The sequence below is a fragment of the Chiloscyllium punctatum genome, chromosome 1, assembly GCF_047496795.1.
Source record: "Chiloscyllium punctatum isolate Juve2018m chromosome 1, sChiPun1.3, whole genome shotgun sequence".
Taxonomy (NCBI): Eukaryota; Metazoa; Chordata; class Chondrichthyes; order Orectolobiformes; family Hemiscylliidae; genus Chiloscyllium; species Chiloscyllium punctatum.
The window spans coordinates 107770073-107784474 of NC_092739.1; the positions used below are offsets into that span (position 1 = coordinate 107770073).

Below are 14402 nucleotides of genomic sequence, written 5' to 3' on the forward strand. Positions count from 1 at the left end.
CAAGACTGCCTTATTTTGAATATACTTAAAAACTCAGCTTCAACAGAAAGAATTCCACAAATTCGCTACCTTCTGAAAGAAGTCATTTCTTCTCGTCTCTGTCTTAGAGCCTTGGTTAATATTTCATACATTCATGTGGCTGGAATAAGAGCTGCCCCAAATTTTCAATAAGGTGAAAGCAGATACTGTGAATGACAGGTCATAATGTGCTAATGCAGGTCAAGCCATTTAGACAAAGATGACATTCTCAATCCAGGTTTGTTGGTTTTGATTATGTTTCTTTATTTTCACACAATGAATAACATATGAACAGATTACTTTTCAGTAAGTGCTCTATTGCTAACCTGGTTTCGGCAGCAAAACAATGAGCTTCTTTCAGAAAAAAAGTTTTAAAACCAACAACCATATGTAGAAGCATGACAATCAGCATGCCAAATACATAAGCGCCAATCAACAGCAGTTCATATCTATTCAATGTACAAAAATGCTTCATGAATAAAAACTGTTACAAAAAACATTTCAAACAACAATGTACAAGTTTGCTCTATGTTTAATTAGAATACAAATATAATATTTGTCTAAAATATGTGTACATACAGTCAAGTATAATAACATGCAAATACACTCTAAAAAAGGTTTAAAAACACTATGAATACAGACTAAAATAAGCCAGCACTATGTAAAAGGACCTTGTGCCCCATGTTTAAAGTTACATTTTGAAACTTCATTTGCAGTCTTATCAATTTTCGGCAAGAAATTGCTCTTTTTTCTAAAAAAAAGCAGAGTGAAACAAAACACTGGGATTTGACTAGGACACCCGTGTAGACACATTTGGCAGCTCTTTCAATGTCTCTGTATTGTTTTAGTGTTACAACCTTGGCAGGTTTCACTAGGTAAGATACAATACATTATTTCACATCAGCACTACACCGTGCTTTATCAGACCCAAAATTTACTGTACCTCCATGCTGATTACATTGTTAATGCTGTGGTCCACTTTAAACAATTGTCATTGTCATTTTAATGGTTTTGCTTTTTGCGGCATCGTGTACCAAATTTTAAAGGCGAGGGTTACTTTTAGAACTTGTATGTCATAGAAATACAAATTCCCTGCCCAACCCACCCACTCCGCAGTCCAACTTCAATTAGCACCATTCCCAAACCCCAGTTGCATTAAAACAAGTGTTTGGCATCAAAATGAATTGTTAAACTTGATTTAAAAACAGTTAAAATGACAATTACACAGACACGATGATTCAGACAGTTTGAACCCATGCAGGTCAAAGATGTGTAATTACATTATATACAACAGGCTACTGTTTTGACTGAATTAAGGCTGCCATGATATAAACATTTTGCCTAACTATAACTGCAGTCACAATTACTCATTTTGAAAAATAATTGAAAATATGTTTTGGATTATCTTCATAAGAACACTTAATTTCTTTTTGCATAAGGGGAAATTAAATACAGAATTTTCAAAGCTTAAGGTAATAGTTTCTCCAGAAAGAAAGAAAATGCACAATTACCAGGTTACAAGACAATCACAAATCTGGGGATACATTAAAACAGCCAAGTCTTTGATATTAAGTATTCGATTATTTGCATACAATAGTTTGGGAAATAGTGGGTTACAACTTTACCTGTTAACTGGGACACAGTTAGAAGACATATTCCTTTTTCGGAGAACTATAATTATTAATGATTGACTCAGTTCAGAATGACAACTTATGGTTGGAGTTTACCAGTTAACAAAGATGTTCAGACAAATAAAGCAATTTCTATTGTCAGGCCATCCCAAATGATAACAGTTCTGTTGGCTACAAATTCTAATGTATAATGTTCTGCATCTTCTCAAAGCCAGTATTTCTGTGGTCTATATTTTCTGTGCATTCAGGGGTGAAAATTAACTCTGATGTAATCATTTGAACAAATCTAGGACATTTTTCAGAGTGAATTTTGTAATTTAAGAGAACTGTCACTTAAGTATTGCATGAATAAGCATGCTGTGAAATTTATATAATTGTGGAAAATATATATTTTTTAAAATCTTTGTTAACATCTATTTACTTTGGAAAACTGTAAGGCCATACAGGAGGGCACACAATGTTATATCTTTAAATGATCTAAATTACAACATCAATTCCTACCTTTACAGAAAGTCACTTGTGAACTTAATTGCTCAAATTTTAGTGACAAGTGCGGGAGTTGAAAATCAATTATTATTTGTTTTAAAAAATTGAAATGCAATTATCATCTTTAAAAGAGTAATCTGATTGAATTTCTTTTTACTGTTTTGTACAATATTGCTTTCAGAAGGAAATGCTCAGTGATAAAGGTACAGGTGTAAGTAGGAAATTCAGCTGTTCCCTTAAGAAGTTCAGGCTGAACCTGCTCTAAGCTTTGCACCTCTTTCTGCTCAATGTTACTTTCTGACAGCGTTGTCCATCAAGGTGGGAAAATTTATTTTCACTACATAAAATAAACCTGGGGCACTTATTGATTGAAAATGCCCTTTAAATGACTTTGTTTTCTATTTCTGCTGAGTTACCAACAGCATATGTTGAACTGAAGCAGAAAGTGCTTTATGTGGATAACACTTTTGCATTTAAGGCTCTGTGAGTACAGTATTGCCTAAATGACGGCAAGAATATTTTTAATTTGTTTTTTTTCCTTCTTTAATTGACTAGCATATATTGATTATAAATTCAGTATATAAGAAATGCTGTTGCAAGCAAAATGTTATTGCTGCCTGCCTTCCCAAGGATTATTTCATTAATACATTCTTCTAACAGGATGCCAAAAGTACTTGTACGAACTTACCCTTTTATATGCCATTACATGTTGCCCACTCGCAAATAATGGGTCGATGGTAGAGCGCGGTTAACAGGGAGAAGGAATGTTTGTACAAAGTTGTGAAACTGAGTTGACGTATTACAATACCAGACACTGACTGCAGAGTCTAGTATTTGTAAAGAATGCAATGAATGCTGGAACGAGGCTATCCATTTCATATAGCAAATTATGTGAGAAAATGGTTATTATTTTAAAATGATCCAACATCCGAGTTTCAGTCATTCCCTTCTCATTCACCAAGTAACATTAAAGTGCAGGAAGTTATCAGTGATTAGAGGCTGTAGATTGGTAGCTGGTGCTGGAGATGGTCAAACTGTTGTACCTTTTAGAATTTGCAGTGATTGCCTCGTTTTCAATTTCTTTGGCCTTCCTGTGTCTCTTCACTTTCTGCTCAACTTCCTCTTTTTGCTTTCTCTTGGTGCCTTTATCTGACTTAGGCTCCTGCTGCTGTACCATGCAGATTACAGCTTCTATTGTGTCCATGATTGTGTCCTGATTGGCTGAGGCCAGTGTCTCGGGGGCTAAACTGTACCTCAGACTCCTTTTACTGGGAAGATCCACGCATTTCTCCAGTACTGGCATCTGGTCTGTGAAGTCATCATCTAGTGGCACTGGGTGCTTTCTTGGACGGCCTCTCCTCTTTTTCACTATGTTGTTGCCAGTTTTTGACTGCCGTTGCAGCCTTTTGGCTTTCAAGATCTTGTTGACATGGTCCAAGTTCTTTTTTGTCGCAAGAATTTTATCATAATTGCACATCTTCCTGACTTCACACTGAATAGCTTCAATTTCCCTCCTCTTCAGCTTTCTCCTTGGTGAAGAACTGGGACTTTGAACTGAATGGAGAGAAACAAAAGGGATCATTTTAATCACCAGATGTACATGATCACTTAATTAGCTTCACAGCTTGAAACTATACACTGTCCAATGCCAGACTGATGTTAAAATAGTTTAAAGATGCTTTTGAAGTTACAGACATTTAATATTTGAAGTACCTTTTGGACCACTGGCAAAACTCAGCGAGACAACTTGCTCAGGAAATAGAATACAGCTTCTACAACCTAATGCAAAAGCTTTTTTTTTTGATCACTGAATTTCCGTTGCCACAAACTGGTTTTAATGTGTCCTCATGAATAAAGACATAAAAGCCTGGTCGTAATGAAAAGCAGCTTAGAGAAGGGCAAAGGGTTAATGCAGTAGTTATCTTTCTCTGTAGAGGTCCACATCTTATGATGAGGGGTTCAAAATCAAATTTTTAAATGCACATTTACACTAGTCTTATCCCTGATTAAATTATCAAATAAACACTTGGAAAAATGGTTTTTAAGATTGGCTTCTTTGACCGACCAAATACTATTCTCACTTAAAACACAGAGAGTGAACACAGTTTGTGTTGTCACAAACCAGGTTCACCTGTGCATTGCTACAAATGTTGAACTTGAAGTCATAAGAAGTGAATTTTGCAAGAGGCTAGTTTTACCATAACGTTATAACTTCAGGTGTACAATCATACGTCTTAAAAGTGTGGGAGCTTTGAAGGTATTAACTATTAATATTTTTAATGTGGAGCAAGAGTGAATCATTTCTCTTCCAATATTAATAAATAACCAGCATCTGGAAGTCAGTGAATGTTGGTCTTGGTAGAGGGTGACATGGGGCTGGATTTTATAGAGAGTGCTGGGGGTCTGGGGGTGCAAATAAGTTTCCCTTCATGGCAGCCCCTCCCACAACCCAGGAAAACTGACCAATGTTAAATAAGGCCATTCTGTAGCAAGAACTGGGCTACGTAAACCTTAAGCTGATGATTTTGGGCCTCTGTTTCCCCAGTGGAAAAGCATCTGCCTTGAGAACTACCAGCTATCTGATTTGTGATAGCTCCAGCTTCACTGGCACCAGAACTCAGTGGTGTGTGATAGTAGTATCCTAGGAGGCCCTATGGTGTAAAGCCGTGGGCACTATGGTCAGTTAAGTTTGGGATTTTGGATGGGAAGGATTAGGGAGGGGAAACGGGAATGTTGAGGTTGCAGTGAGGGGTTTGAGCATAGTCGATTTTAGAGGCCATGTGAGGAGGTAGTGGAGAGGGTTTGTGTCCCCCAAATGGTGTAGCCACTTCCTTCACAAATTCTTGACAATTATTTGAAGGAATGGTTTCTTACACCTGCCCTCCTTTCACTTCTCCGTGTATTATGACAGTGGTGGGTCGTTGAGAGCCTCGAGTGGACAATGACTGGTAAGTTAAGAGACTCAACAGGCATAGCATATTTTACATCTCACCCCTCTGAAGAACCTATGTGGCAGGAGGTTGTAAAATGCACCTTATGAGGAGTGAGAACTTGAAGAATGATGCCTTTACAAAAGTGATGCCCTTTGAGATGATTTAACAGTTGCTCACAATGTGTCTCTCAATGTTCACAAGAGGTACAATTATAATATTGAAAAGGAAGGTAATGGGACTAGATTGCGTTGGGATATCTAGTTGGCATGGACCAGTTAGACCAAAAGGTCTGCTTCTGTGCTGTCCATCTCTATGATTCTAAGAGGACAAGCTAAAATAAAAACTCAATAATTATCAGGGCTGAGTGAAGCCATTCCAATTATCTTAATTCATCTGCACAGAAAATCTCACAGTACCTTCATGTCAGCACATAGCTTTTTTTAAAAAAAAATTAGAGCTTGCATCTCATCTACAATTCTATGTGGAAATATTTTTCATATGTTGATCACTCTCCGTGAGGAAGATTGCAAGAGTACAAATTCTGTATATACAGTAAAATAAATGTCACTCCATTATCTAAAGGAATTTTGGTACTGATAACGTTATCCCAGGAGAAGGATTCAAAATAAGGAAGGAAGACACGTTACTAGAGCATACATTAGAAATAGTAGAATGCAAATTTATAATACCAACATTCACACTTTTGTAGACAAATGTATGATAAAGGTTTGGAATCTGCCAGACAGGATATCAAATGTCAAAACACTGTAGCCATTCAAAATGCAGTGGACTCTTTAATGGGACAGTCGGGCTGCTAAAGCTTTGATGGTATTTTCTTATTCATGTTTATTTTATGTTCTCACAAGTTGCACTTCTATGAATTTAAGCTCAAATGTTTTATATTTAATTGCTGAATTTGTTTGTAAATATGCAAAAAGGGATGCAGTGGCTCTTTGATGTGAAGGGTGGCACATTATTCAAAGTCATTGCACTATTTCAGGCGTTATCAATGCACAATATGTTTTCCATGCCACCCAACACGAAATATGTTAGCAGCAGCGTCACATAATGATGTTCCACTTCCACGTCTGTAGCACTGGCTGTGGGCTGAGTGGGGGGTGATTCATAGACCTTTAGGAATCAGGGAATGGGAATTTTGTTTGTTAGCAACAGTAAAAAGATGGTAAAAAGCATTAGTAGCTTATTTTACATTTTAAATTAAAACAATACTGCCTAAATATATTAAGAACTGCTTCAAAACATGCCTCACTTAAAAACATAGGAATGTAGTCATTTTCATGCAAAACAGGTCATGTTTCAGTCTTGCTTAATTACTATCATTATTAAAGCCTGAGCATGCCTTCATAGATTCCCACCAACTTATTCCAAGTTTAAATGAACAGCTGGCTTCATTTGTCGATCTCTTTCCTCCCACAAAAAAACAAGTTTCACTGAGAAAACAAGGACTTTCAAAGGAGTCCTTATTGACAGGAAACTTTCAGAAAACTTCCATTCTCTCATTAAGACAGCTTCTTAAGTTTTTTGTATGTTACTCCAACATATCGGATGTAGAGATGCAGCTCAGACTGGATCACTCTAATTGATACAAAAGTCCCTTTCATAGACTTGTGGTAAACAGATGTAAACAGGTCTCAATGGCTTCAAGAAAACTGAACACTGGTCCTGATGGCTAAAGGCGAAAGGCTGAATTCTTGTTCTTCTGACTTGAGGAAGTCAGGGCATAATGAACAGAGTCTTAAGTGAAAGGATGAACTGCCATGTGAATATTTTTAAAATTGAGAAATAATAAAATGTTCTCATGTCAAACTGTCATTATACCATGACATCGATAATCAATTTTTGCATCAAAAGATAAGAACAATTAAATAATGATGTTCCTACTTAACATTTTCCTAAATTCTGTAATTATGTGCAATGTTTCATTTGATATTGATAGTGTTTTAAAAAATGAAAAGGTCCATATGCAATCTGTCAGCTTTTGCAGTATAAGTTCTTAAGTCCATGTTTAAAACAGACACATTAGGCCAACTTTGCAGGAAACCATGATTCAGCATTCATGCCTCAGTATAAAGGGCCCCATTGGACCCAATGTTTGCTCCAGAGAGGTGGAGCATGATTGAGTTACAACAATTGACCTCACAAGCAGATCCTGGGTGATATAAGTACGAAGGCAGGCTTGTCAAAAGGCATGGCTTGGTTCACTGGCGCTTTAAGTCGGCCTCACCTCTCAGTTCCCACTTTCCCTTCATGAGCGTTTATAATCTCCTTTCTCCTATTGTATTCCCATGCCACCTCCATTGTCACTTACCCAGTCTACACCAGGTATACAACCCAAAAGCCAGATGGAGATGCAAAAATATAAGCTCAGCATCATGCTCAATGCTTGCCTTTTTTTCTCATCTTCAGTTCTGAAGGTAAGGCCATGGACCTGCATTGGATAGTCCACTGTTATGGACAAAGTGCCACAGAAGGTTGTGTGATGGAATGTGCATAATATGTACATATCATTATAGTTCTTGGATTTAAAATAGAGGCAGAGAGAGCTTGGGGGGAGGTGGTGGCCTAGTGGTATTATCGTCGGAATTCAGGGACCTATATAATGTTCTGTGGACTCTGGACTCTGGTTCGAATCCCGCCACAGCAAATGGATGGCATTTGAATTCAATAATTTAAATAATAGCAAATGTAATTCTTCTCTTCAAGAAAGGAAATAGGGAAATCCCCGGCAATTACAGACCAGTAAGTCTCACGTCTGTTGTCTGCAAGGTGTTAGAAAGGATTCTGAGGAATAGGATTTATGACCATCTGGAAGGGCATGGCTTGATTAAATGCAGTCAACATGGCTTTGTGAGGGGCAGGTCATGCCTCACAAACTTTATCGAGTTCTTTGAGGATGTGACTAGAAAAGTTGATGAGGGTTGAGCTGTGGATGTGGTGTATATGGACTTTAGCAAGGCATTTGATAAGGTTCCCCATGGTAGGCTCATTCAGAAGGTCAGGAGGAATGGGATTCAGGGGAACATAGCTGTCTGGATACAGAATTGGCTGGGCAACAGAAGACAGCGAGTGGTATTGTTTGTAATTTTTATTAATGACTTGGATGAGGGGATTGAAGGATGGGTCAGCAAGTTTGCAGATGACACAAAGGTTGGAGGTGTCGTTGACAGTATAGAGGGCTGTTGTAGGCTGCAGCGGGACATTGACAGGATGCAGAGATGGGCCGAGAGGTGGCAGATGGAGTTCAACCTGGATAAATGTGAGGTGATGCATTTTGGAAGGTTGAATTTGAAAGCTGAGTACAGGATTAAGGATAGGATTCTTGGCAGTGTGGAGGAACAGAGGGATCTTGGGGTGCAGGTACATAGATCCCTTAAAATGGCCACCCAAGTGGACAGGGTTGTTAAGAAAGCATATGGTGTTTTGGCTTTCATTAACAGGGGTATTGAGTTTAAGAGTCATGAGATCTTGTTGCAGCTCTATAAAACTTTGGTTAGACTGCACTTGGAATACTGCGTCCAGTTCTGGTTTCCCTATTATAGGAAAGATGTGGATGCTTTGGAGAGGGTTCAGAGGAGGTTTACCAGGATGCTGCCTGGACTGGAGGGCTTATCTTATAAGGAGAGTTGACTGAGCTCAGACATTTTTCATTGGAGAAAAGGAGGAGAAGAGGGGACCTAATTGAGGTATACAAGGTAATGAGAGGCATAGATAGAGTCGATAGCCAGAGACTATTCCCCAGGGCAGAAATGACTAACACGAGGGGTCATAGTTTTAAGCTGGTTGGAGGAAAGTAGAGAGGGGATGTCAGAGGCGGGTTCTTTACTCAGAGAGTTGAGAGAGCATGGAATGTGTTGTCAGCAGCAGTTGTGGAGGCAGGGTCATTGGGGACATTTAAGAGACTCCTCGACATACATATGATCACAGAAATTTGAGGGTGCATACATGAGGATCAGTGGTTGGCACAACATTGTGGGCTGAAGGGCCTGTTCTGTGCTGTACTGTTCGATGTTCTATGGTCAGTTCTATAAAAGTTAGTTTTAAAATGTCAGCAAGTCATTCCGGAGCTAGTAACATTTTAGCTAAGAAATCATGCAACTGCGCACATGTGCTTGGACTTGGGTGAACTCTTGTACCATTAAGAGACAAAATGTACTGATGACAGGTGGAGAAAATGTGTGGTTTGTGTGAATCATGTGACTAAGCATCACAATAATTACCTAAAACAAAATAAATTTATGACTTTTCAAGACAAGCTTCATTCTGGGACCTGACCTGTCCAATAGTCTAGCTGGGATCATACCATTTAATATTGCCTTCTCCATTCTTAGCTGTCCTATTGTCAGAAGGATCTAAAGGCTGATAACCTGTTTTACCATGTAACAAATCCACCTTCCATGGCTAACAAGTCCTCGTATGGGACTTGAATGTTGGATCTTCTGCTTCAGAGGTCAGCATGCTACCACTATGCGATAAAAATCTCAACTAGATAGCGGAAAAACTCCTATTCGTGAAACCCATTGAAAGATTTTAAATTTCCTCAAATGATTTATCCCAGATAAAAACAAGCAATCTTCTCTTTAGAGCCCATGTCAAAGACATCTAGTACTTCAATAGCACCTCGAAACTTTCATTCCAACTGTGAACTTACTGAAATAATTTTAGCTTTCTCATCTCAGCCAATCAATCAATCATTCATAAAGTCATAATACTAGCCCTTGGAAAATGCAACAAAGATTTCTACTGAACTTTTACCAACAAAAACCAATTCTGACTAATATACACTTGAAGGACTGCCAATTAAAGCAATTCAATTCCAACTACCCTGCTGTGTTCAAGTTTCCCTCCTATGCAATTGCCTCTAGCTACTTCCCCTCCTGGCAAAAACAGGATCTGTTGGGACTTCTGCAACTTGGTCCCAGCAGGACCCTGAAATCATTTCAACCCTGAGATGAGAATATCTGATCCATTGACTCACATGCTGTTAGTTAGTCTGACACTGCAGTGCAGATTGGAGGGGCTGCTGAACTAATTGGAGGTTTTAATTTTCAGATGAAGCCTTTCACCTGCCCACACATGTGGACACAATTATCCCATGCCACAATCTAAAGAGTATTCTTTGTTGCCCTGGACAACATTTATCCTATGCTTCAAAGTCACAATAACAGATTTCCTGGCTATTTATCATACAGTGCTCTATATGGACTTCACTGCACAGAAATTGGCTGTTATGTTTTCTTATGTTATAACAGAGACCATACTTCAAAAGAATGTCATTGCTTAAAATAGGTTTTTAGTGTTCTGGGTTCATGAGAGGTGTTATATAAATGCAAGCTGCCTTTCACCAATTTTCAATGTAGGGCAGGAATGTTCAATTAAATACGATTTGCCAGTTGACTATACCAACATCAGTGACGTCAATGTAACTGCGACTGTTCACCCCCTCGGGTTATTTAACACTCTTGATCAACCAAATTGTTGACAAATGTCCTGAATCAGTCAATGAACATGTAGACCAGGCTTCTACTAGAATCAGCTGTGTTGATGAAGTCATTCAATAAAGAACTAGCCCTACTGAGATACTGGACTTGAAATTACAGATACAAATATTCACTAAAATGATTAATAGCTTCATGGAATACATGGGAATTTTGCAGGTGGTTGGACTCTATGGACTACAGATTGAACCTGGAATTTAAGGGCAGTGCTTGTCACTGGCCACTTGGGTGTTTTTCATATCTTCCTGGTGGTGGAAATTGAATAAAGATTCGTGCACTTTGTGTCTCTCACTGTGTCTCACACCTGCACACACACACCATGGGTGCTGGGGAAAAATAAGCACTACCGCAGTTAGGCGGTAGTGTGGGGGTTAAAAGAAAAAGGGAGTTAGAAGGAGCACGTGGTGTAAGAAGATAAACAGGAGATTTTGATCACAAAAAAGAATGAACCTGGAATTGTTGCGAGTAGCATGGCTCTATTAGTCACAAGAAAAACAGGATGGAGAATTGATTATCTGTCCTGCTCATCACTTCTTAAATAATAATACAATTGCATCTAACCACTGAACTATTATTGAAATACATAAGTACAGACAATTATGTGCCGTTCTGGTCTCCTTCCTAGTGGAGGGATGCTGTGAAACTTGAAAAAGTTCAGAAAAGATTTACAAAGATGTTGCCAGGGTTGGAGGATTTGAGCTCTCGGGAGAGGCTGAATAGGCTGGGGCTATTTTCCCTGGAGCGTCAGAGGGTGAGGGGTGACCTTTATGGAGGTTTATAAAGTTATGAGGGGCATGGATAGGATAAGTAGATAAGGTCTTTTCCCTGAGGTAGGGAAGTCCAGAACTAGGGGGCATACATTTAAGGTGAGAGGGGAAAGATATAAAAAGGACCTAAGGGGTAACTTTTTTCATACAGAGCATGGTGCGTGTATGGAATGAGCTGCCAGAGGAAGTGGTGGTGGCTAGTACAATTGCAACATTTAAAAGGCATCTGGATGGGTATATGAATAGGAAGGGTTTAGAGTGATATGGGTCAAGTGCTTGCAAATGGGACTACATTAATTTAGGATATCTGATCAGCATGGATGAGTTGGGCCAAAGTGTCTGCTTCCATATTGTATCACTAAGTTGGTTCATTTATAAGTTTTATTTGAAGCCAGACTCAAATTATTATGCAAGTTTCAATTTTGTATTTGCACAAATGAACACAGGTTAGAATGAATAAAGCTTGGTTTCCATCCAATAAAGTTAACCAACATTGTCTGATAGTTCATGAGTCAACAAATGGAGGGAGCCATAACTTAGCTTGCAGGAATTTAAATAATAACACTGAGTTTTAAATCAAATTTCTAAGCATTTCTGCAGACCTTGTAATTGTTGTTAACGCTCTCAACTAACCTGATTCACACGATGGAGATGGGGAAGGTAGGGGAGATGATGCCAAAGTTGAGACTGTAACACTTTCAGTAGAAACAGCTTTCTTTCTGGTTACAATGGAAAGGCCACTATCATTTTTGTGCAAGATCATTTGGTCCAGCTTGGAGTGTGAGCTTATTAAACCTAATGGGAGAAAATAAAACACATGATAAAACACAGATATTTTCAAAGCCAGGAAAAAGTGGCAAAGTAGTTCTTGGCTTGGAATTTGTGAGTACTGTGGTATAAAGTTAGTCAGTTTATTCTCTCATATAGAACATTCTGATTAGGCATGTTCCACATGACATCTGATCTCTAAATGGGCTTACTTATTTCAGTTGTGATGACAATACCAAAATGACTGATAATGGGAGTGGTCATATAATTGTGACAGCATTGCATTATTAATCCAGTGCCCAAGACTGGAGTTATGAGTTCAAACGCATCATTAAAGATTGGGGAAATTAATATTCAAGCAATGAATCTGTAACAAAATATTAGTGTCATTAATCATGCTCACAAACATAGAAAGTTCAGACTGTGGTTTAAAAAAAACATTGGTTCACCAGTGTCCTTTCAGGGAAGGAAATCTGCCATTCTTGCCTGGTATAGTCTACTTAGGACTCCAGACCCACAACCATGTAACTGATTCTCACCTGCCTTCTGAAATGATCTAATGAGGAACTGAAGTTGAGCCAGACCAAAACACAAAAGTCAAATGACAACAAATCCAATCATACCATCTTATTTCGACCTGATCACCAGAAACGACTAAGGCTCACCATGTAGATTTCACTAACTTGCGCCAAAACTATGAGAGCTCTCCTACAGACCAATCAAGCAACAGGCCTGACATTGCCATCACGTCTTCATGCAATGTTCCATATTCCTCCACAGCCATCTCTGGGTATGTTTGGTCCCATCAGAGGTGGTAGCACAGTGATCAGGTGAAACCTTAACAATGACTCATTTCATGAGATCTTATGAAGCCAAATCAAACATGGCAAGGCAATTTCTGATTTATTACCACCTCGTGCAGCTTCTCAATCCCTTCAATTAGAATCAGCCGTTATACAGTCATAGATATGTACAGCATGGAAACAGACTCTTCGGTCCAACCCGTCCATGCCGACCAGATATCCCAACCCAATCTAGTCCCACCTGCCAGCACCTGGACCATATCCTTCCAAACCCTTCCTATTCACATACCCATCCAAATGCCTCTTAAATGTTGCAATTGTACCAGCCTCCACCACTTTCTTTGGCAGCTCATTCCATATACGTACCACCCTCTGCGTGAAAAGGTTACCCCTTAGGTCTCTTTTATATCTTTCCCCTCTAACCCTAAACCAATGCCCTCTAGTTCTGGACTCCCCGACCCCAGGGAAAAGACTTTGTCTATTCATCCTATCCATGCCCCTCATGATTTTGTAAACCTCAAAGGCCACCCCTCAACCTCCGACGCTCCAGGGAAAACAGCCCCAGCCTGTTCAGCCTCTCCCTATACCTCAAATCGTCCAACCCTGGCAACATCCTTATAAATCTTTTCTGAACCCTTTCAAGTTTCACAACATCTTTCTGATAGGAAGGGGACCAGAACTGCACGCAATATTCCAACAGTGGCCTAACCAATGTCCTGTACAGCTGCAATATGGCCTCCCAACTTCTGTACTCAATACTCAGACCAATAAAGGAAAGCATATCAAATGCCTTCTTCACTATCCTATCTACCTGCGACTCCACTTTCAAGGAGCTATGAACCTGCACTCCTAGGTCTCTTTGTTCAGCAACACTCCCTAGGACCTTACCATTAAGTGTATAAGTTCTGCTAAGATTTGCTTTCCCAAAATGCAGCACTTCGTATTTATTTGAATTAAATTCCATCTGCCACTCCTCAGCCCATTGGCCCACCTGGTCAAAATCATGTTCTCGAGGTTGGCCACACTTTGAAGCAGCATTGAGGGTAGCAAAGGCACTTTGCTATGGTTTATTGAGACCACACTCAGTCAAATGCTTCCATGAAGTCAAGTGCAGTAACTCCTCAGCTCTGGAATTCAACTCTTTTACTAGTGTTTGACCCAATGCTGTAATGGTTTCAGGAGCTGACAGACTCTGGATGAATCCAAACTGAATGATACAATACAATGTAAACAGATATTACCACACAGAAGACTTCCAGTCTTTTAAAGACAATTTCTTTCAGCATGTAATTATCAATCATATCTTAAATAGCCATTATGATAAAACAATTATTGATTTTTAATTCTTCCCTTCAAATTGTGAAAGTGATTCAGTTTCAAGATTTGACAGATAGGCTGCCTGTCTGTGAGCTGATAAGTAGTTATTGAAAATACACGTTGATTATCCAAACATTCAGAGTTATCAAAGTCATTTTTTACT

At 39.0% G+C, this 14402-nt stretch overlaps 1 protein-coding gene across 5 annotated transcripts in view; it reads right to left on the reverse strand.

Annotated features, from left to right (window-relative positions):
• Positions 1-257: 257 nt before the first annotated feature.
• Positions 258-14402, reverse strand: part of setbp1 (SET binding protein 1) — a 313270-nt gene continuing 299125 nt past the window's right edge. For 4 of the 5 annotated variants that reach the window (XM_072571829.1, XM_072571840.1, XM_072571833.1 and 1 more), the window contains exons 4-5: positions 11985-12146; positions 258-3689 (exon numbers count right to left, since the gene is read on the reverse strand). In XM_072571829.1, coding sequence (XP_072427930.1) covers positions 3121-3689; positions 11985-12146 — 731 coding nt within the window. In that variant the 3' untranslated portion in view covers positions 258-3120. The remainder of the gene's footprint in view (positions 3690-11984; positions 12147-14402) is intronic. The other variant, XM_072571847.1, reaches the window with a different exon arrangement.